The sequence below is a fragment of the Elephantulus edwardii genome, unplaced genomic scaffold (assembly GCF_000299155.1).
Source record: "Elephantulus edwardii isolate Elephantulus edwardi_28Jun2011 unplaced genomic scaffold, EleEdw1.0 scaffold00115, whole genome shotgun sequence".
NCBI classification, from domain to species: domain Eukaryota; kingdom Metazoa; phylum Chordata; class Mammalia; order Macroscelidea; family Macroscelididae; genus Elephantulus; species Elephantulus edwardii.
The window spans coordinates 9,770,654-9,792,132 of record NW_006399865.1 but is presented as its reverse complement, the minus strand read 5'-3'; the positions used below and the strand labels follow the sequence as shown (position 1 = coordinate 9,792,132).

At 44.6% G+C, this 21,479-nt stretch overlaps 1 protein-coding gene across 1 annotated transcript in view; it reads left to right on the top strand.

Moving 5' to 3' along the window:
• The first annotated feature begins 5,196 nt into the window (after positions 1-5,196).
• The window catches only part of CTPS2 (CTP synthase 2), a 107,762-nt gene continuing 91,479 nt past the window's right edge, over positions 5,197-21,479 (top strand). Inside the window, exons 1-3 of the mRNA XM_006892430.1 lie at positions 5,197-5,362; positions 12,132-12,302; positions 14,764-14,864. Of these exons, the coding sequence (XP_006892492.1) occupies positions 5,197-5,362; positions 12,132-12,302; positions 14,764-14,864 (438 nt within the window). The remainder of the gene's footprint in view (positions 5,363-12,131; positions 12,303-14,763; positions 14,865-21,479) is intronic.

The window sequence follows — 21,479 nt, the reverse complement described above, 5'->3', positions numbered from 1 at the left end:
CACTGAGAGGGCGTCTCTTGGTGTTTCGGGTGCTTTTAAGCTGCTCCGGGTCCGCACTGCCAACATGGTAGCCAGTGGGCAGGGCCGGCCCTGGAAACGTGGCCTGGCCCAACAACGCCCGGTGTTCCCGGCTAACTTTAGCAAAACAATGTGTGACGAATGAATTCTTCTATTTCTTGCTAAATTGAGAGTATCTTCATTACATTGGGTGAAAGAATCTGTACTATTAAAATGAGCTTCCCTTATTCATTTACACTTTTAATGTGGCGACCAGAAGATTTGAAATCACACACGTGGCTCACATGTGTTTATTTGACAGCACAGCGCTGTGCTGTGTCCTGTTTTATAAGCAATTGGCGCTGCCGTGCAGCCGTTACAACAGCTCATTGCCATCCTGACCCCCATCAGGGTTTCAGAGTCAGGTATTGCGCATCCTTCTCTCACCAAGCCTCTGGTGGATTCAAACTACTTGCTTTTGCGTTGGCTGCTTAACTCCTTCCCAACGGCAGTCTTTACAGGAGAAACCATTTCTACACTTCTTGTAAAGATTGGAAAACTTGTTCCACATTTGCTTGAAACAGGTAGGAAGGGCTAACTGTGGTTTGGCAGTAAGTTAGATTTTTTTTTTTTTTGAAGAGGTGGAAGATTTTATTTTTTTTTTTTTTTTTAATTTAGTTTGTTTATTTTTCATTTCAATGAACATCTACAGAGATTTTGGAATTCCATTCATTCATTGTTGCACCCTTCGCCCCGCACAAACCCCTCCCCCCCAGGAAGTTAGATTTTTTAAGATTAGCTTTTCTGATTTAGCCCAAGTGCTTACAAATGTGCATTGCGTGTGAAAACCGGAAAGCGAATAATTGCCAGCCCCCTGAAAGTAGGATGTACTAACGTTTTGGTGTGCTTTTCGATCAGTCATAGTTAAACACCCTTGGGAAATCAGTAATTTAATGTGCTGTTGTTGTTGTTAAGTGCCGTCAAGTCACAGGCGACTCATAGCGACCCTATGAAGAAGAGTCCTCCATGCTTGGGTGTCTTTCATCCTCCAGGTTCATAGGGTTTCCGGAGGCAAGCTATTACGGAAGTGGATGCCACTCCTCCTTCTAAGCTTGTTTTCATCGGGGAGCTCCTCCCCACTCTCTGTCCATATTGGGTAGCCAATCATTAACACATTTGACACATCAGTGTCACAGTGTTCAGCCTCACAGCAGCTACAAATGACCGCTGTACGCTGAAGCTAAAATAGGAAAACAAGTCCACGAGAAGCAAAACATGACTTTCCATCCCAATTGAATTTAGAAGCCCTTTCAGGAACAGATTTGATGCACTGACTACCAATGACCAGGAGACAAGGACAGCAGATAGTCATAAGTGATGTTTACCTCAAGAGATCACAGGTTGAGCCTTTCCTCTGCTCACCATCTGTCCCCCCCTCCCCACTTTGGAATTTGTCTAAGACCCATCTTTACTTCCTGGTGTCAAATTGTGTGACTGTGTGATCCATTGCTGGTCCCACGTCTTTCCTGAGATAAGGAAGTACTGTTCTTGAGGACACCACCCTTGCCTGGAGCCCTGGGCTGGGGTCAACCAGAGCACTTTATCCCAGCTGCACCCAGCTGGAGTCACCACTCCACCCAGATTTTTCATGTCACTGGTCTTGTGATCATGAAGCGAAGAGAGAGTTCTCTCTGAGCTTATCAATAGCATGCACAGTTCTTTACCTGATGACCTTCCCTTCCTACTAGTACATCTGGTTGTTTACATTTTCCTGTAGATCTCCTTTTTTCTTTGCATTTCCCATAGAATTATTAACATCACTAAGACTGGTGTTCTTCGGGTTCTTTGAAGTTCCAACTCCGAGGTTGGAATGCGCTGCCTCCTCTAATACCAGCTTGGAAGCTGGGAGAATCTGCACTTTGTCTTACAGGATTGATTGCTGCAAATGAACTCTCTGGCTATGTTTCTCCCCATCACAGCCTGACCCTAACTCGCAGCTTTATTAGCAACATCTGAAACTAGTTCATTGCTATCTAGCTAAAGCCAACTCATAGTTGACCTTCCTGTGGAGTTTCAGAGACCGTAAATTGCATGGAAGAAATTTCCCATCTTTCTTCTGCAGAGCCACTGAATTCAAACCAACAGAGAGTCACCGCCTTTGGCTCAGCAGTGCGACTCCCCATGGAATAAGTCACTAGCATCGCCCATTAGAAACACAGCTGGAGTGCAATCTCCATATTTGAGCTCAACTTTATATTCCTAAGGTCACCTCTGACTCTCTCTCCTGGATTCTGTCGCCCTCCCTGCTTCCGCCTGTTGCCCTCCATCACCTCTTCGTCCTGTCCTCTTCCCAAATGTCTCCTGTCCCTCCAGTTTCTAGGCCGAAAGCTGGAATCTGTTGGCAGATGTCTCCAAGCACCCTCGAGGTTGTATCACACGATGGCATTTCCGTCGCTCTCATGCCGTGGCTTCCCGGGTGTAGACTCTCAGAAACTTGTCCTCATGATGTCCCAAAGGAGTTGTAGCTGAGGTTTTGCCTCAACTCAGCTCCAACCTGTAGGGACCCTGCATCAGCTTTCCAAGGCTGAGGGTCTTAGGAGGAGGTTGCCCTGCTCCCTTCTGATGAACTGTGGACCGTTCCAAACCTTGAGAGACACATGGCCTTTTGTTTAGAAGTGCAGCACGCCACAGACTGTGGCGTTAGAGATCCTGGTTATCCCATCCATGCTAGAAGGTATGGTGTTCTCGCCTCTCTTCAGGCCCCTTCATGTGGCGTTTAATGTGCAGTTTTATATAATACTTTTTTAAAAAAATATAAGCTTTAGATGAAAAATTCTTGACCTTTTGGACATCTTTGTTGTGTTATATCACTTGATGGATAATTTCCCATTTTGCTATGTGTGTGTCAACGGTTTCCTGTTTTGTCCAACTTGTGTAAAAGGAAGTGATTTTCACAAATGTTCCATTTAATCCCACGGGAAATGTGAAGTTCAAGAGGGCAGGGACGTTATCTTCTTTGTTTACCTCTCTATCCCCAGGCAGAGGCTAAGTACAGTGGCTGCAACACGGTGAGGAGGAAGGCTGGTGAGGATGGGAGATGGGATGAGTCAGCATCAGTGGAACCTACTGGAGGGCACCTAACAACGTCTCCCTAGGACCAGGGGAGATGCCAAGTGCTTACTAACAGAACCAACGAAACAAACCCTTTATTGTCTGATCACTTCTCATTCATGGCCACTCCATGTGCTGGAGAGTAGAACTGCCTTATGGGGTTTTCTTCCTTGAAGAATATTGCACTTGAAGTCAAAGTTTACATAGCAATTGGTTTTCCATTCAATCATTCTAGATTTTGGGTTTCTTTTGAATTTTTTTATTATTTGTGTGTGTGTGTGTGTGTGTGTGTGTGTGCGCGCGCGCGCGCCGTCAAATCAGATCTGATTGGTATAGGAGGAGATTGTCCCTCCTTCTCCAGCAGAGCATCTGGTGGATTCGAACCGTGTTCCTCTGGGATTGCAGTGCAGCTTGGACTAATTATTTCTATGAGTCTTTGATTGTCTTTGCTCTTCTGTGTTCTGGACAGGGAGACACCGGGAGACACCTTAACCACAGGCTTTTTGGACTGTGATCTTTTTGGATGAGGTTGCCAGGCCTTTCTTCTGTGGTGCTGTTGGTGGAATCAGTTTGAGTCTTTTTTTGGTGGTAGGAAGCTGTGCTGCAATCCCAAAGGCATGTGGTTTGAGCTAAGTACTGTTAATGTCTTCATACACTGGACAGGTCAGTGAAATGGAGGTTTAGAAGAGCTGAAGACTTTACGAAGGGTCAAAGCTAGGAAGAGGAGAGATGCTAATAGTTAACCTTTACTAAGGTCTTAGCATGTGCCACCAAGGTCAGTAAACACTTTTCCTAAAAGATCATATGACAAACCTATACAGGTTAGCAAGCAGTGTGGTCTCTGTCCCCACTGTAGCCGTGGACAATAGCTTTTGCATTAACACAACTCCCTCTGGGCTGTGCTGCCAGAGCTCGCCTTTTTCGAGTTTCAGTTAGAGTTTCATACAATTTTCACATGCCAGGAAATAATTTTTGTGTGTGTGTGTGTGCATGTACTGTCAAATCAGATCTGACTGGTACAGGAGGAAATTGTCCCTCCTTCTCCGGAAGAGCATCTGGTGGATTCGAACCGTGTACCTTTGGGATTGCAGTACAGCTTCTTGCCACTAGGCCACCAGAGCTCCCCTAGGAAATCATATTTTTAATATAGTTTTCAATCATGTAAAAAAAAAAAGCTCTTCACTTGTTGTTGATGGCCATCAAGTCAAGCATGACTCATAGCAACCCCTATGAACAAAATGCCTGAAGTCTTTCTATAACTATCGTTGTTTCTCCAGGTTCATAGAGTTTTCTAGAGGCATGTGGTTTAGGAAGTGGATGCCTCTTCTGCTTCCAAAGTTCTTCATTTAAGGGCCATAAAAAACCATAGTGGCCCAGATTAGACCTGCAGGTCAGGATTTGCTGACCCCTGATGCCTGTCTCATGGAGCTTTGGTGGCTGGTTAAAGTGCGCACCTGCTAGAAAGGTTGGCTCGAGCTCACTAGTCATTTTGTAGGGGAAAGACCTGGCAGCCGGGTTCCATATTTACAGCGTTGGAAACCCAAGGAACAGGGGTAGTTCTGACCTGTTTCTTAGGGTTGCTCTGAGTGCTCGGTTTGGTTCAATCTGTGTCTCGGCTCACTTACTCCTTCCAACTGCAGACGGGATGGGTGTTCTTGTTCTACTTTACTGATGAAAAAACAGGAGTAGAAAGTTGCCCAGGCCAGGCTGGCACAGATCCCGGACAGTCCAGAGTCTGGACTTTAAGCATTATATCATGCCACTGAAGCCTGGAGAGCTGTGGTTTCTGACGACGGTGTTTGCTGTATGACACAGTTGCAGTAGATAGAAAGCCAGGGCCAAATAGCCAGCTACTTGGCTTGTAGGAAAGCTTTCCTGGTTCCTGTCAACAAAAATGAGAAGACAAGAGTTTGTCTCAAAACTTTTAAATTGTCAGTGTGGAGGGAAAAAAAAATGGTATGTGCGGTGGAAGTCCGGGATTTTACAGCCTTACTGCAGTGAGAAAATACTGTTCTTTCTTGACCTTTAACCTTCCCAACTTTCTTTCAGAGTACACCTGGGTGCTGGAACTCAGCCACGTGGCAGCCAATGAAGTACATCCTGGTCACGGGTGGGGTCATCTCAGGCATTGGGAAAGGAATCATTGCCAGCAGCATTGGGACCATTCTGAAGTCATGTGGACTCAGAGTTACTGCCATCAAAATCGACCCTTATATTAATATCGATGCTGGCACCTTTTCACCTTATGAACATGGTAAGAAAGACAATTACTTTCTCTCCCCTTAGAAAGTACTAGCTTTAATTGTTGCTCTTTCTTTCTTTAGAGGCCTAGTGAGTAGGGAATTGTTTTCCCAACCCAAAGAAAGTGGTTTGAATCCACCAACTGCTCTATGGGAGAAAGATGGGCAGTCTCCTCCGGTGCAATTTATAATCTCTGAAAACCTGTTAGAGAGTTCTGACTAGATGACAGTGGCTTTGGGATTTCTTTCTTTGTTTTTTTTTGTATTTGGGGGAAGTTTCATTAGGATGGAGTTCCTGCAGGATCATATGCTATAAATACGAGAATGTTCTTACTGATCAGATTGATGATAATATTCCAAATGAATCAGTGCTTTTGGAAAACTGTGTGAGAACATGACATAATTTCTGTTGTACCTCTCCAAATTGGAATTATCTTTTTTCCTCCTTTTTTTAGTTTTATTATTGATATTCTAATGAAAGTTTATAGAAAATTTGCATTTTCATTCATTCATTGTTGTACATTTTCCTCCTTACCCCCTGAATCATCTTAAAATTTCTTTTATTGTAATAAAAATAATAAAATGAAACTTTAAAAAATTTTATTATTGTTTGTGTGTGTACTGTCAAATTGGATCTGACTGGTACAGGAAGAGATTGGCCCTCCTTCTCCAGCAGAGCATGGGGTGGATTCAAACCGTGTACCTCTGGGATTGCAGTGCAGCTTCTTGCCACTAGCTCACCAGAGCTCCCTAAAATAAAACATTTTTTAATAATTTTTTTATTGTGATTTTAATGAAAATTTACAGAAAACTTGGATTTCCATTCATTGTTGTATAACAAAACATTTAACACTTCAGTGTTTTTTACCTGTTGTTTTTTATTTGTTCAGTGGCATTAATTATGACCATGTAGCACAGCCATCATTGCTATGCATTTAAAGTTAGTCCATCACCTTGTACAGAAACTTAACAAAAACGGAAAGGAAGTTTGGTAGCATAGTGTGTGGTGTGATGTACTGCTAACAAAAAGGCTGTGAGTCTCAGGCAGTGCAAATCCTCTTGGGGAGAAAGATGAGCCATCTCCTGTTAAGAGTTAACAGCCTCAGAAACCAACGGAAGGTGACTCTGAATTAGAATTCACTCGATGGCAGAGACTTTGGTTTGAACAGGAACTAACTTTCCCCTTAACAAGGACTCTTTCTCTCCCCCCTCTGCTCAGTGCTGATAACTTAAGTCTCTAAACATTTGCCTCTTCTAGTTTTTCCACATAAGTGAGATTGTACAGTATTAGTCCTTTTGTGACTTGTTTGTCATTGAGCATAATGCTTTCTTTTTTTTTCACTTTATTTTTTTTTAAATTTTTTAACACTTTATTATTTTTGTGTGCGTGTACCGTCAAATCAGATCTGACTGGTACAGGAGGAGATTGCCCCTCCTTCCCTGGCAGGGCATCTGGTGGATTCGAACCATGCACCTCTTGGATTGTAGTTGCACCTTCTTGCCACTAGGCCACCAGAGCTCTCCCGAGCATAATGCTTTCAAGATTCATCCATGTTGTGCCATGTTGAGGACTTCATTTTTCTTTATGGCTCAGTTGCAGCCCGCTGTGTGTATGACCACATCATGTTGATCCGCACCTGGTGGAGAACATTCAGGTCGTTTCTGCCTTTTGGTTATTGTGAACGGTGCTGCACTGATGTACACATGTTCCTGCTGTCAGTCCTTTGGGATATGTTACTGGGAGTGGAGTTGCTGGATCATGTGATAATTCCGTGTTTAACCTTTGGAGGAAAACTAAACGTTTCTCCACACCAGCCTCACCACTCTGCATTCCCACCAGCAATGCGTGGAGGTTCTGATTTCTCAACAGCCTTGCCGACACCTGTAATTTTCCAGTTTCTAAAATCATAGCCATCATTGTGAGATAAAGTAGTATTTCAATACCTATTGACTAAGAGGAACCCAGGGAAGTAGAGTGTTATGTATTAGGCTGTTAACTGAAGATTGGTGGTTCAAATTCCACCTCGATAGAAGAAATACAAGCAGTGTTTTCCCATAGAGATTTACAGCTCCCGAAACCCAATAGATGGTCGTCATGAGTTGGAATCAACTTGATGACTGTGAGTTTGATTTTGGTTTGATAAAGACTAGTGACATTGATCGTCTTTTTATGTACTTGTTGGCCATATGTATATCATCTTTGGTGACATGTCCATTCAAGTAAAAATGTCCCTTTAGAAAACAATTGGTTTGTCTTTGTTGTTGAATTTTAGGAGCCCTTTATATATTTGGGATATGAAACCCTTGTTCATTACACACTTGGCCCAGATTTTCTCCCATTCTGTAGCTGGTTCCTTCATTTTGTCTCTTGGCCTAGTCTGTAGAGAATTGCACTGCTGAAGTCCTTGGTTCACATTTTGATGAGGAACAGTTTACTTTGTCTTTTGTTGCTTGTGCTTTGGTGTCATATTAAGAAGTCGTTATTGAAAATTAGGTACCAGCTTGGAACAGACTTAACAATAGCCCTTGTTGATGTTGTTATGTGCCATCAACTCATTTGTGACTCATAGTGACCCTATGTATAACAGCTCTGAACCCTGCTCTTTCCTGAACCAGTCTCACTGTTTGTGACTGGTTACCCTTATTACCCTAGTTACTGTGTCAATCCATCTCATCCAGGATCTTCCTCTCCTCTGTCCCTCAACCCTTCCAAACTTGTTGTCCTTCTCCAAAGACTGGCCCCTCCTGGCTACATGCCCAAAGTATGTGAGATGGAGTTTCAAAATTCTTGCCTCCAAAATTCTTAGCCCTTCCACTTGGTTTTACCCTCTCTAGGACAGATCTGTTAGTTCTCTTGGCAGTCCATGGTATGTTTAAAATTCTTCTCCAGCACCACAACTCAAAGGCATCAATTCTTCTTCTGTCAAACTTGGTCCTTGTCCAGCTCTCTGATGCATAGCAAGTTAAGTGTGAAGACCATATCCTGGATCAGGAGCACTTTAGTCTCTAGACTGACATTATTGTTTCTCAATACTCTGGAGAGGTCCCTGACAGCAGATTTTCCTAATGTTATGTGTCTTTTGATTTCCTGACTGCTGGTGCCAAGAGCATTGATTGTGGAACCAAGCAAGCTGGAATTGTTAACAATCTCAATCTCTTCTCCATCTATCATGATGATGTCAATTGGCCCAGTGGTGAGAATTTTTGTTTTCTTGATGTTGAGCTTCATTCTGTATTGAATAGAAATATAATTCTAAAAAATATATGCAATAGCAGGCAAATATACTTCAGGCATGTGGCCAGGAGGGACCAGTCCTTGGAGAAGGACATCATGCTTGGAAAGATGGAGGGAGAACACAGGAGAGGAAGATCCCAAATGAGATGGATTGATACAGCAACCGTGGCTATGAGAGTAGGTGTGTTGGAGTCAGTGAGACTGGCTTAGGACAGGGCAGGCTTCACAGCTATTGTACATAGGTATGCTATGAGTTGCACGTGACTCAACAGCACATAACAACATTTATAAATCTCATTTTAAAAAATTATATGGTGTGGATATGTTTATATGGTTTATGCTTTCAACGGCTGTGTAAGGAGCCCTTGGTTGTTAATGGAAAGCTCCGCTATTCTAATGCACCAGCCACTCATAGGAGATGGATGATAGCTAATGGCAGGCAGCTTTTGTAATGAGACTTCACTGGGGGGAGCAGTTCTTCTCTGGCCTGTGGGGTTCCTGTGAGTCAGAATTGACTCACTGGCCGTGGAGTTTTGTTTTGTTTTTTCCTCTGTATCGTTCCAATTTTAGTATATGTGCTGCTGAAGCAAGCACTGGAGTTTGTTTAAGGACTGTGCAGAACCTGTACAATATTAGGAAATACTTTGCAATTTGTTATTATAAACAGCACTGCAATGGAAATCTTCAAGATTATTTTACCTTCCCCATCCCCCCTTGTTGTATACTGTTGAACCGGATCTGACTGGCAAAGGAGGAGATTGCCCCTCCTTCTCCAGCAGACCATCTGTTGGATTTGAACCACTCGCCTTGGGGATTGCAGTGCAGCTTCTTGCTACTAGGCACCAAAGCTCCCTTTTTATTTTACTTTTTGTATTGTAATTATTTTAATTCCAGGATTTATTTTTTTAAACATGAAAAAATTCTCAGTGCAAGATTTCCAAATTGAGAAGTACGTATATTTTCTAAGCTTTTGATGTGTAACACATATTGGCCAAGGCTTTGAACTCCACTGTCCTTTATCCATAGCCCTGAAATGCTGAAAGTTCTAAAACCTGACAACACTTTAGAAGCTTGGGGCTAGATCTAATTTATTTTTTGCTCACAAGTTCTGAAAATTGAGATTTCTTTGTACATTTGTGGGTTTTTTATTATTTTTTTTTGTTTTTTTTTGGGGTTTTTTAATAGTCATTGTTCTACCTGGAAATTATGAGGTGCTTTGGGATTTTTTTCTAACATTTGGAAAATAGCTTATGATGTAAAAAACTCCTGATACAAATTTTATCTGTCCCTGAGGGTTTTCCAATAAGCATTGCAAGTTTGCACCAATTTCTGTCCTCATTAAGAGTGTTTTGGGGGGCGGGAGGGGGAAAAGTGTTTGAGAAGCCATTTTTTGGTAAAAAAATACTAATACATATATCTATGTCTCTTAATCTTCTTATATTCCTTATTTTTCTTTGGAAAGGCATTTACTTTTCATTTCTTACCTCTTTTATTTTTAATGGACCTTCTTTATTAGAGCAGTTTTAGGCGTACAGAAGAATGGTCCAGAAAGAACAGCATGTTCCCATAGGGCACCACTCCCCCCACTTTCTCCTGTTAGCACCTTACTTCTCTGTGGTCACCTGTTACAAGGGAGGAACTGCTGTGTTACATTATTCATAAGTAAAGCCCATAGTTTACACTAGCTTTTTGTTAGGATCAGCCCAGCTGATTTTCATGGTGACCCCGTGGCTTTTCCTAGAGCACTTTGGTAGCATGTGTGACTGGAAGGTTGGTGGTTCAGATCCACTAGCTGTGCTGTAAGAGAAAGACTCAGTCTCTTGTGGAAATTGACAGCCTCGGAAAACTGGTGGAAGATCACTGAGTTAGAACTGACTCAGTGGTGATGCGCTTGGGCTTTTTACCAGGTCTTCCTCCCATAGAGCTGCTGTTGGATTCGAACTGGCAGCTGTTTGATCAGCAGCTAAGTGCTGAACCATTGTGTGTCCAGAATTCACAATTTGTGTTGGTCCTGTGGGATTTGATAAATGCAGGTCATGTGTCAAATATTACAATGCTCTACAGAATAACTCCACTCCCTTAAAAGTAATCTGGGTACTACCAAGTCCTCCCTCCTGCTCTCCCTGAACCCCCGGCAGCCACTAGCTTTTCACTGACACTAGTTTTGCCTTCTTAGAATGTCATAGAGTTGGAATCATGCTGTTGCTGTTGGGTCAATTCTAATTCCTATCGACCTTATATACAGCAGAGCGAAGCCTCCCCAGTCCCCCGGCGTCCTCACAATGGTTGCTGTGTTTCCAGAACCCATTGTCTTCCACGTACGGAATCATATAAGAGCAGACAGCTTTTTCAGACAACCTTCTATCACTTAGCAATATGCATTTACATTTTCTCCCTATCTTTCTGTGGTGTGATAGTTCTTTTTTTAATTGCTGAGTAACACTTTTAGCCGTAGCCACTCATGTATTGAAAGGCATCCTACTTGTGTCTTAATTTTTGTGATGATTACAAATAAAGCTCCTGGAAATATCTGTGCTGGTTTTTAGGTGGGCATACATTTTTCATCTTATTCAAACTTTATTCTGCCAATTTCAGAGTTTGAGATACTGATATTTTTAAGTAAATCACTGTTTCAGTAGTGGCAATTTTAAGTTCTTTTTTTATGTGGTATATGCTGTGTTTAGAAAAGCTAAATATTGAAGATAGGATTTCAGTAAATGCCAAAAAAGATACCATAATAAAATACCAGAATGTTTTCAGTAATAAACTCACCAGATTTATCCATCAAAATAGATGGTGATATATAATGCAAGGGAGCTTTGGTGACTTAGTGCTAAAGAGTTGTGCTGCCAACCCAATGGCATATGGTTCGAATCCATGAGCTGCTCCTTGGGAGAAAGATGGGCAGTCTCCTCCTTTGCAATTTATAGACTCTGAAAACCCACTGGGGGGTCAGCTATGAGTTGATTCTGATTTGATGTCACACAGCACTAACAACAATATATAATTTATAAATAAGTCTCTATATGAAGCCCTGATAGTGCAGTGGGTAAGCATGTGACTGTGAACTGAAAGGTTAGGGGTTCGAATTCACTAGCTACTTCATGGGAGAAAAGTCCTGGTGATTTGTTCCTGTAAGTTGCAGCCTGGAAAGCCCTGTGAGTAGCTCTCTGGGGTCGTTATGAGTATCAGCTCAGAGTGATTCAAATACAGTGACAACGACCTGACACAATGTACCCATCTTTGAAAAAGAATCTCACCTACTGAGAGCAAAGTTTTACTTTTCACATTGCCTTACTATTTTAAATGTGATACAAAAGCAAATATAACACAGAATTTGCCATTTTAACCATTTGAAAATGTACAAGTCAGTGGCATTATGTCATTTAGCACCATAATTGCAACCGCCACTAGTTTCCATTTCCCAAACTTTCTTGCCACCCCAAAGAGCAACGCAGTGTACAGTGTACATAATAACAATAATCCTCTGCTCTCCCCTGCCGTCAGCCCCTTCAGTTTCTAATCTGGCAGCATCTTTTTCATTCCAGGTGAAGTATTTGTCTTAAATGATGGTGGAGAAGTGGATCTAGACCTGGGAAATTATGAAAGGTTCTTGGACATCAATCTTTACAAGAACAACAACATCACCACGGGGAAGATCTATCATCACGTGATCAATAAAGAGCGGCATGGAGATTACCTGGGCAAAACAGTGCAAGGTACTCCTTCCAGCCCGCAGCTCACCTGCCGGAAGCGGACGCCGAAAGGGTGCGATCGTGCCAGACAGAACGCGCTCAGTCATGTGAAATTGCTGCATTCTTTTCCTTTTCCTCAAAAACCTCAAATTCCTGTTCCTTACTCCTGATCGTATTTTCATCTCAGTCTTCTGTCTTTCCCCCTCTTTGTCCATCTATCAGTCTTTTGTTAGTTTTGTAACTTTTAGTTTAGACTGTCCATGGAGATCTTGCATTTTACCGCCCCTACCCCGCTTCCAGTTGTATTTTTGCCTTGTTGTTGTTGTTAGGTGCCATCAAGTTGTTTCCGACTCATAGCGACCCTATGTACAACAGCCCTAAGCCCTGCTCTATCCTATGCCAATCTCATTGCCTCTGACACACGCATCCCGATTACCCCAGTCACTGAATCAATCCACCTCATAGAGGGTCTTCCCCTCCTGCGCTGTCCCTCCACCCTCCCAAGCATGATGTCCCTCTCCAAGGACCTGTCTCTCCTTACAACATGTCCAAAGTATGCCAGATGAAGCCCCAGAATCCTTGCCTTCAAGGAGTCGCCTGGTTTAACCCTCTCCAAGATGAATCTGTTTGTTTTCTTGGCAGTCTATGGTACATTCAATACTCCTCTCCAGCACCACAACTCAAAGGCATCAATTCTCCTTCTATCCTCCCTAGTCATTGTCCAACTCTCTGATGCATAACAAGTGATTGCAAAGACCATGGCCTGTATCAGGCGCACCTTAGTCTCCAGAGAGACACCGTTGCTCTTGAGTACTTTAGAGAGGTCCCTAACAGAAGACTTTCCCATCGCAGTACGTTTTTTGATTTCCTGGCCTAGATGGTTCTTAATCTTTCATGGATGGTGCTGTGGAGGGGAAGAGGCAAGCTGCTGCTCTGACTGATTCCCCAGCTCCGAGTGACCCCATGCACAGTGCTGTGAGGCTGTACAGATCCCCAAGGGGTTTCGCTGGCAGATTTTCAGAAGTAACTCTGCAGGCCTTCAACTGAAAGCTATTTAGTGTCATCGCAACACGCAGGCCTCCACTGGGTGTGTGTGAGGTACCCTGGGCAGAAAAGGAACCTGAGTCTTTTGCATGGGAATTGAGAATTTTGCTATTGAACCCTGATTGCCCTTCAGCTTTTTCTTGGGTGGGGCAGTTGTATGGTTTTCTTTTGTCTTAAAGATACTCTTGTGATACCCTCTGAAGTCCTGTGTCCATACAGTTCCGTAAGATGGGATTGCTAGGTGCTGTCAAGTTGATCCCACTCCTAGTAATGCTTCATCTAGCAGAACGAATCCCAGCCTGGTCTGCCTGCCCTCATGTTCTCTGCAGTCACAGTGGCAATCCGGCTCGTGGAGGGTCCTTCCCTGTCCCTCTGTTTGATCCAGCTTGATGTCCTCCTTCAGAGACTGGCCCTTCGTGATAACGTGCCCAAAATATGTGACACAGTGTTCCCAGCCCTTCTCCTTGGGAGCAAACGACCGTAACAAAAGGGAAGGAAATGCTCTGCCCAGTGCAGCAGAAGGCTGGGGGCTAAAAGGGTCCATTCCTCACCCCTCTAAGTCACTTTCCAGCTGGAGCCTGCTGAGTGATAGACTGAGGGATGGAACAGATGGAGCTCAGAGATGGGCATGCACAGCCAGAGTCTAGCCAGTGGGACTCAGCTCTGCCTTTGCGTTGCTTTCTGCTTTTCCCGAAGTGCAGGGATTGGGAGAACCCAGCAGAGGGAGACACTGCCTCACTCTGGCCACATCCCAGCCCCGGGGGAAAGGTCAAAGCCCCAGTCGTGGCTCTGACCCCAGGCTTCCCCAGTAGGATGCTAGCCTATAGCTGACCTCACCCTTTCAGACCAGGGCCAGGCTGAGCGTGTTCAGTGGGTCGTTCAGTCCACCTGTGGGAGGTTACAGGGGCCAGGTAGAGCAGGTGCCAGATGCTCTTCCTTCTGTTTCCTCGGGCCCATGTTTCCAGTTCACAGGTCAAGTTCATTGCACTGGGCCATCTCCCTTTGGGCCTGTGGGATGTCACCATTTATTCTCTGGAGAATCCTGGGTCTGGCTGGCACGTGGGGCTTTGGCTGTGCCCTGCAGAGTTCACTACTAGACAGGCTTACCCCCCCTAGATATTCTGCCCCTCAGTGGAGCTCTGCACTTGGGGGTTCTGCCTGGGGTCCACAGGGACCTGGTGCACCTCGCGTTCAGCCTGCTCAGTGTTCCTTGAAGAAGGCATTGTCGGTGTGGTCCACCTTCACCACGGATGGCAGTGCTGCTTGCTGTGCTCCCTCCTCTGACGACCCGCACCACAGTGTGACCCATGGGGAGGGGACGGCAGCAGCAGGGGACATGACTGTGTCTGATATGCTAGTGGCTTCCTGATCCTGTGGGAGGGCTGGAGGCCTCCCTCCACTCTCGTCTCCTGAGCCCTGTGTTGTTTGCTTCCTTCCGCAGTGGTCCCTCATATCACCGATGCGGTCCAGGAGTGGGTGATGACCCAAGCCATGGTGCCCGTGGACGGCAATAAGGAAGAGCCCCAGATCTGCATCATCGAGGCAAGCGAGCTTTATCAGCACAGGGTGTCTGATCCAGTCGTTAAGCAGATCCGCCCACAGCCTCGTGTGTGCTGGGCACTGTGCTCGGAGGTGGGGAGACAGCACGGAGCAAACAGGATGTTCCCTGCCGCAGGTACCAGGCAGTGGGCAGGATTGGCATTTGGCCAACAAGTGGCTGTGCAGGCACCAGCGGAGGAGACCCTCTGTTGCTCATAGACAGTGTTAAAGGCCTCTTTTCTGTCCGGGGCACCTCTGGGATGGGCCCCATCCTGCCTGTAGATGGGCCTGGATGCCCTCCGTGGATGCAGAGCCTGAGTGAGGGGCGTCAGGTGGGAGAGGGCATTGGGAGACGAGAAGCGCTTCTCAGCTGATCAGAGAAAGGCCTGCCTGCTTGCTCCTGCTGCTTTCTGTCCTCTCCATGTGCACAGTGATCATTCCAGCCATGTCCTCTGGACACAGGAAAGTGCCAGTTTGCCTAATTGCCAGACAGATGAGAGAACAAGGAACAGCTCTCTCCCTAGAGCCAGATTGCTGGGGTTCAAATTTCTGCTGTGACCCTGAGCCATATATAGCTAGTGATTAAGGATCTGTAGCCAGACTGTTAAACTGAGCCGTGGTGACACCCACAGTTGTGAGTGGGTGGGCATAGCCCAGCTGTGACCTTGGCTAAATGTGTGTCACTTCCCTGCGCCCCAGTTTACTCATCTGCAAAATAGGCAGAATATTAATATTTAACTCACTACATACAGACTGAATGAGTTAATACAAGTGAAGCAGAATGGTGTCCACTCTGAAATGATGAGCCATGCTGAGGATGCTTGCGTAATTTTAGGCAAATTACTTCTCAAAGCGTCAGTGTACTTCTCTGTCAAAAAGTGATAATAGCACTATTCAGTGAAAAAGCATGTTTGTCTGTATCCATGTCCTTTAGTGGAACTGCTGTTGTTAGGTGCCGTCGAGTCGAGTACGACTCATAGCGACCTTATGAACAAAAGATCTGAGCCTAATCCTGCGCCGTCCTCATACTTCCTGACACATAAGAGCCCATTGCAGCAGTCACCTTATTAGTCTACTTGGTTGGTTACGGATCTTCCTCTCCTTTGCTGACGCTCCACCCTTGCCTCCAAAGAGCACTCCGGCTGCACTCTCTCCAAGACATATCTGTTGTTTCTCTTGGCCGTGCATGGGATGTTCAGTGCTCTTCTCCAACACCACAGCTCAAAGGCATCAAATCTTTTTCTGTCATCCTTATTCATCGTTCAGTCATCAGATGCTGGCAAGTAATCGGAAAGATGACAGCCTGAATCAGATGCACTTTAGTCAGCTTAACAAGCATCAATTAAAAAAACAAAACCTACAAAAAACAAATAAGCATTAATTTAGCACTTCCTATGCCCAGTGATAGCTGTTAGGGCTAATAGAGTAAATAGGGTCTGTCTCCTTGCTCATCATCTGAGCTTTTACTTTCCTGGAAACAATCTGACAAGTAGTCACCAGCAAACCTCTTCAGATAACTCTGAATGGCTGTCATCTGCTAATTTTACCTTACCAAGATAAAGGTCCTTTTGGTTCGTGTGAGGTTGTTTGTGTGTGCTTTAAGGTTTTGCACACTTGGTGGTTGTAAACATGTAAGAGCTGTTGGAGTGCCTTCAAAGCCGTTTATGTGGGTGACACCACCACTTCACAGTCCGGTAGAGCTGACAGGCTTGATTGATTAGTGCAGGTCACCAGCTAGCATGAACTCAAAATCTTTTTACTCTGGTCAAACCATGGAGCTCTGGTGGGCTAGTGGCAAAGAAGCAGCACTGCAGTCCTGAAGGCTCACGGTTCAAATCCACCAGATGCTGTGTTGGAGAAGGAGGGGTAATCTCCTCGTGTGCCAGTTGGATCCAATTTGGTGGTACACGAAAAGAAAATAAATAAAGAAGTACATTAAAAAAAAAATCTTTAAAAAAAATTAGCCAAGGGAGCTCTGGTGGCCTAGTGGCAAGAAGCTACACGGCAATCCCAAAGGTATGAAGTTCGAATCCACCAGATGCTCTGCTGAAGAAGGAGGGGCTATCGCCTCCTGTACCAGTCAGATCTGATTTGATGGTACACATACACAAAAAAATTAGTCAAACCAAAGCAGCTGGTTGAGTCCGTTGTGTCTCCGAGTGATCACAAGTGTGTCAGAGTAGACCTGTGTTCCAGAGGGCTTTTAGTGGCTGATTTATCAGCAGCAGATCACCAGGCCTTTCTTTGGAGGTACCCTGTGAGTGAACTTGACTCTTCAACCTTTTAGTTAGTGGTAGAATGTGGTGACTCTCTGCACGATGCAGGGATCCTGGCTTTAGATCTAAGAAGTGATCCTGAGAAGCCCCCCAGCCAGTGGCCAGACATGTTTCTGAAGTAAGCCAAGGCAAGGAACACGGATTCCTATGGCAGGCCCAGACGGGAGAGGCATTGGTGCTGAGCAGTCAGACAAGATGTCCACATCGGAGAGCTGTTTGCACCATCTGAGGACTCCGGGCCTGGTTTAAAGGGGTATAAACTCTTACTTTGATCCACAATGCAATACTCTTTTCCTTAAAGGCAAAACAAACTTACCTCATAATTGGCTGCTACTCCAATTTGAGTTTTGGATAGATCTTAATATGTTCTAATATTGTGTGTGTGTGTGTGTGTGTGTGTGTGTGTGTGTGTAGAAATAATAAGTTAGTAATGAGTATCCTTATTAATATTGAAAGATAAGCTAGGGACATTCCACAAGTTGTTTGTTAGGGGCTGTGGAGTCAAGTATGACCCACTGTGAGCCTTTGAACAGCAGATTGGTGCCCTGCTCTGTCCTGTGCCATCCTCACCATCTCCAGTATCCTTAAATCCATTGTTGCAGTCACTGTGTCAGTCTGCCTCCCTCGGGTCTGCCTCTCTTTTTCTGGCCCACCATTTTTCCAAGCATGATGTCCTTCTAGGACTCTCTGCTACTCTCTCATACTTTAGTATGTGAGAGGGAGCATCAAAATCCTTGCTTTTAAGGAGCAACCTGGTTGTACTTTCTCCAAGACATAACCGTTTTTCGGCAGTCTGTGGGACATTCATTATTCTTCTCCAGCACCACAACTCAAAGGCATGAATTCTTCTTCTGGCATACATAGTCTTTGTCTAACTTGAAGATGCATAACAAAGAATTGAAAAGACCATGGATTGGATCAGATGCATCTTAGTCTTTAAACTGATATTGTTGCAGTTCAGCACTTTGGAGAGATCCTTGCCAGGACACTTTCCCAATGCAATACATCTTTTGGTATCTTTTTTTTTTTTCAATTTTAATGAAAGTTAATAAAGAACTTGAACTTTCATTCATTTGTTGTTGAGCGTTTCCCTCCCTGTCCCCTCTCCATACCAGTTCCATTTTTTTCTTTGGGAAAAAAGTTCTTTCACTGTTATACAGTCCCTCCCAACCCAGACCACTTTACTATGCAACTCTTATTCTGGACTGTTGTCATACCAATAATATTTAATCATATATTCTTTTCATACATTTCTCTCCCTTATCTGTTTCAATGCTGTGTACATTATTTATCCCGTCTTTTCTTAGTTTCCCCTCAACCCCCATATCAGTCCTGTTCTATAACAGTGGAATTATGCAGCATTTGTATTTTTGTGACTGAGGTGTTTCACTCAGCATAATGTCCTCCATGGTCACCCATTTTGTAGAATATTTCATTAGTTTTTTTGTTTTTCAGTGCTGCATAATATTCCATTGTGTGAATATACCAGAGCTTCTCTATCCATTCGTTTGTTGATGGGCACTTGGGTTGTTTCTAACTCTTTGCAATTGTGAACAAAGCAGCAATAAAGATGAGTGTGCATATATTTGTTTGGGTGGCAGTTCTGGTTTCTTTAGGATATATTCCCAGTAGTGGAATTGCTGGGTCATATGGTATTTCTATTTCCAACTTTTTGAGGAAGTGCCATACTGCCCTCCATAGTGGTTGCACCACTTTACACTGCCACCAACAGTGAATAAGGGTTCCAGTTTCTCCACAACCTCACCAATAATTATTGTTTACTTCTTTTGGTATCTTGACTGCTAGGTCCAAGTTAAGATGAAATCGTGGACGATTTCAATTCTTTCTCTGTCTGTCAGAATCCTCAGTGGTGAGGATTTAAGTTTTCTTGATGTTGAGGTGTAATCCATATTGAAGGCTTTTTTCTTCCAAGAGGTATACTTGGCACAAAAAGGTCCTGGTAGAGAACTTCCAAATTAGTGGCACATGCATTACCAAGAACAGCCACACGAGGGCAGGAGCCACCCATTTTTAAAGTGTTCGCTGCTGCTATTTGCACTGTTAACTCTTAGAATATCACCAAAACCAGATAGATGTTGCCTGTATAGCTCAGTTGAAGTACAGACATCTTTTTTTACTTAATCATTTGCCATATGACATTCTCCTGGATTGTACTTGAACCTTTCTGTTCCTCCTCTCTAGTTTCCTGAATGCTTGGGGTGTTTGTTAGTTTGTTTTTGTTTCTACATTTTGAAGGCATTTAAAAAGAATTGTGATTTGCGTGAAATGCATGTACTAGGTTTTCGATCCTTTGATTTTCATGAGCTTGGTCTTTGCTTTACAAAAGGATACTGCATTTCTTCCTGTTCTCTAGTCAGATTCTGGAAGCTTTCTGGGGAGGACGTGTCTCCCGCAACAAAGTGGAGACAGATCTAGCTGGAGGAGGGCTTTCGGGATGAGGATTGGAAAAGTCCATGAGGCCAAAGCACAGAACAGAGAATGTGGCACAAAATGGGATTAGGGATTTGGACAATGGCCAGGTCATGGAGGGTCTTCTGTTGATTATTGGAAGGCGTTTATACTTTGTTTTGGCCAAAACAGCGTACTAGTGAGGGGTAGAGGCACGAAGAAGACATTTTCTGAGTTTTTGAAAGGCCACTCAGGAGTTGTGGTTTCGATCTGCTTTTGGGAGGAGATGAGGCAGCGCCTCGGAAAACATTTAGCGTGGGCCACGTTAAGCTGGAGGGGCTGGTAAGCCATCCTCCACGTCAGGGGCCTTTTCGCTCCAGAGCTCAGTGGAGGGGTCAGGGGTCACGGTCGTGAGGAGGTTTCTCACCCATCAGGTCGCAGAAGCCATAGGAGATGAGGACCTCTGAGACTGGACCCTCTGCTCAGCTTTCACATCACTCCATCCCTCCACTTACTGCTTCTGCTTTCCTTTATTGTTCATCAGCTTTGTCTGATCTTCCTTGTTAAATTCACGCCTTAACTTTCCCCCAGCACCTCACTTGGCACATTGAGCGTGTAGTAGGTGTGTTCAGAGGCGAGAGAATGAATTGAGCAATGCCTGTACGTATTTAGAGAAGGTGAGGCTGAACGGGTTAGGGGGAATATTGCCCTATTCGAAAGCAAAATGCTAAGTGACTTTCCTGGAAGCCCATTGCAAACTAAGTTAACATTTGTGGAAGGATTACCGTCAGGAGTATCGGCGGGGCTTTTGGTACTACATGTTTCCAAAGCCAGCCTGTTTTAATAGTGCTTCGGTTCAGGCAGTGCTAACACTGCGAGGGCACTGTTCAAATGTTTGTGTTCGTCTGTGGGTGTCGCGTAGACAGCGACATAATGTTCATGATTCCATGCCCAGCAGGACCAGGCGACTCTCGTCTTTGTCTTGTCATCGCCTAATCTGACTTTGGCCTTTCAGTTGGTAAGGAGCCCTGGTGACATAATGGGTGCTAACTGAAAGATCGGCTGTTTGAATCCGCCAGTAAGGAGCTGAGGGAGAGAAATGGGCAGTCTCTTTCTGTAATGATGTGGGGCTTCGGAAATGCCTTGAGTCTGAATTGACTTGAGGACAGTGGATTTGGTTTCCCTTTGGTACCTAGGAAGCTCTGGTGGTGCTCCGGTTAAGACATTCGTCTGCTAACCCAAAAGTTGGCAGTTCGAGTCCACCCACCACTGCATGGGAGAAAAATGAGGCAGTCCACCTCTGTAAAGGCCTCTCATGTGGAAACCCTCTGGGGCCGTTCGGCTCTGTCCTGCAGGGTTGCTCTGGGCCAGCATCTACTCACTGGGACTGGGTTTGGATTTTGGTAATGGTAGAAACTAACATCTCTTCCTTCTCTGTTGCCTACATTCTGGATCTTTTTTTTCCCGCTTATGAATCCCAGTCTCTCCCTTTAAATCCTGCTTGGACCTTCTTTCCCCCACCTCCTTGCTCAGTACTTTCCTTTGCTCTCTTAGCTGTTCCCTTGTTAGTATTAGATGCTTTTGAGTGTCAAGTACGACTCATAGGGACCCAGTGAACAGTAGATTCGACCCCTGTCCTCTCCTGTGCCCTCCCCACCATCTCCCAACCTCGAGCCCAAGGCTGCTGTTACCATGTCAGTGCATGTTGTCGAAGGCCTCCCTCTCCTTCACTTGCCGTCCACCCTTCCCGGCATGATGTTCCTCCCCAAGCTCTTCACGTGGTTATGCTGTTTATATTCCATCCCTGTTCTCTGATTCCACTTTGTGAAAAATTGGCTTTGGTTCTCTTCTCTTCTCTTCTCTTCTCTTCTCTTCTCTTCTCTTCTCTTCTCTTCTCTTCTCTTCTCTTCTCTTCTCTTCTCTTCTCTTCTCT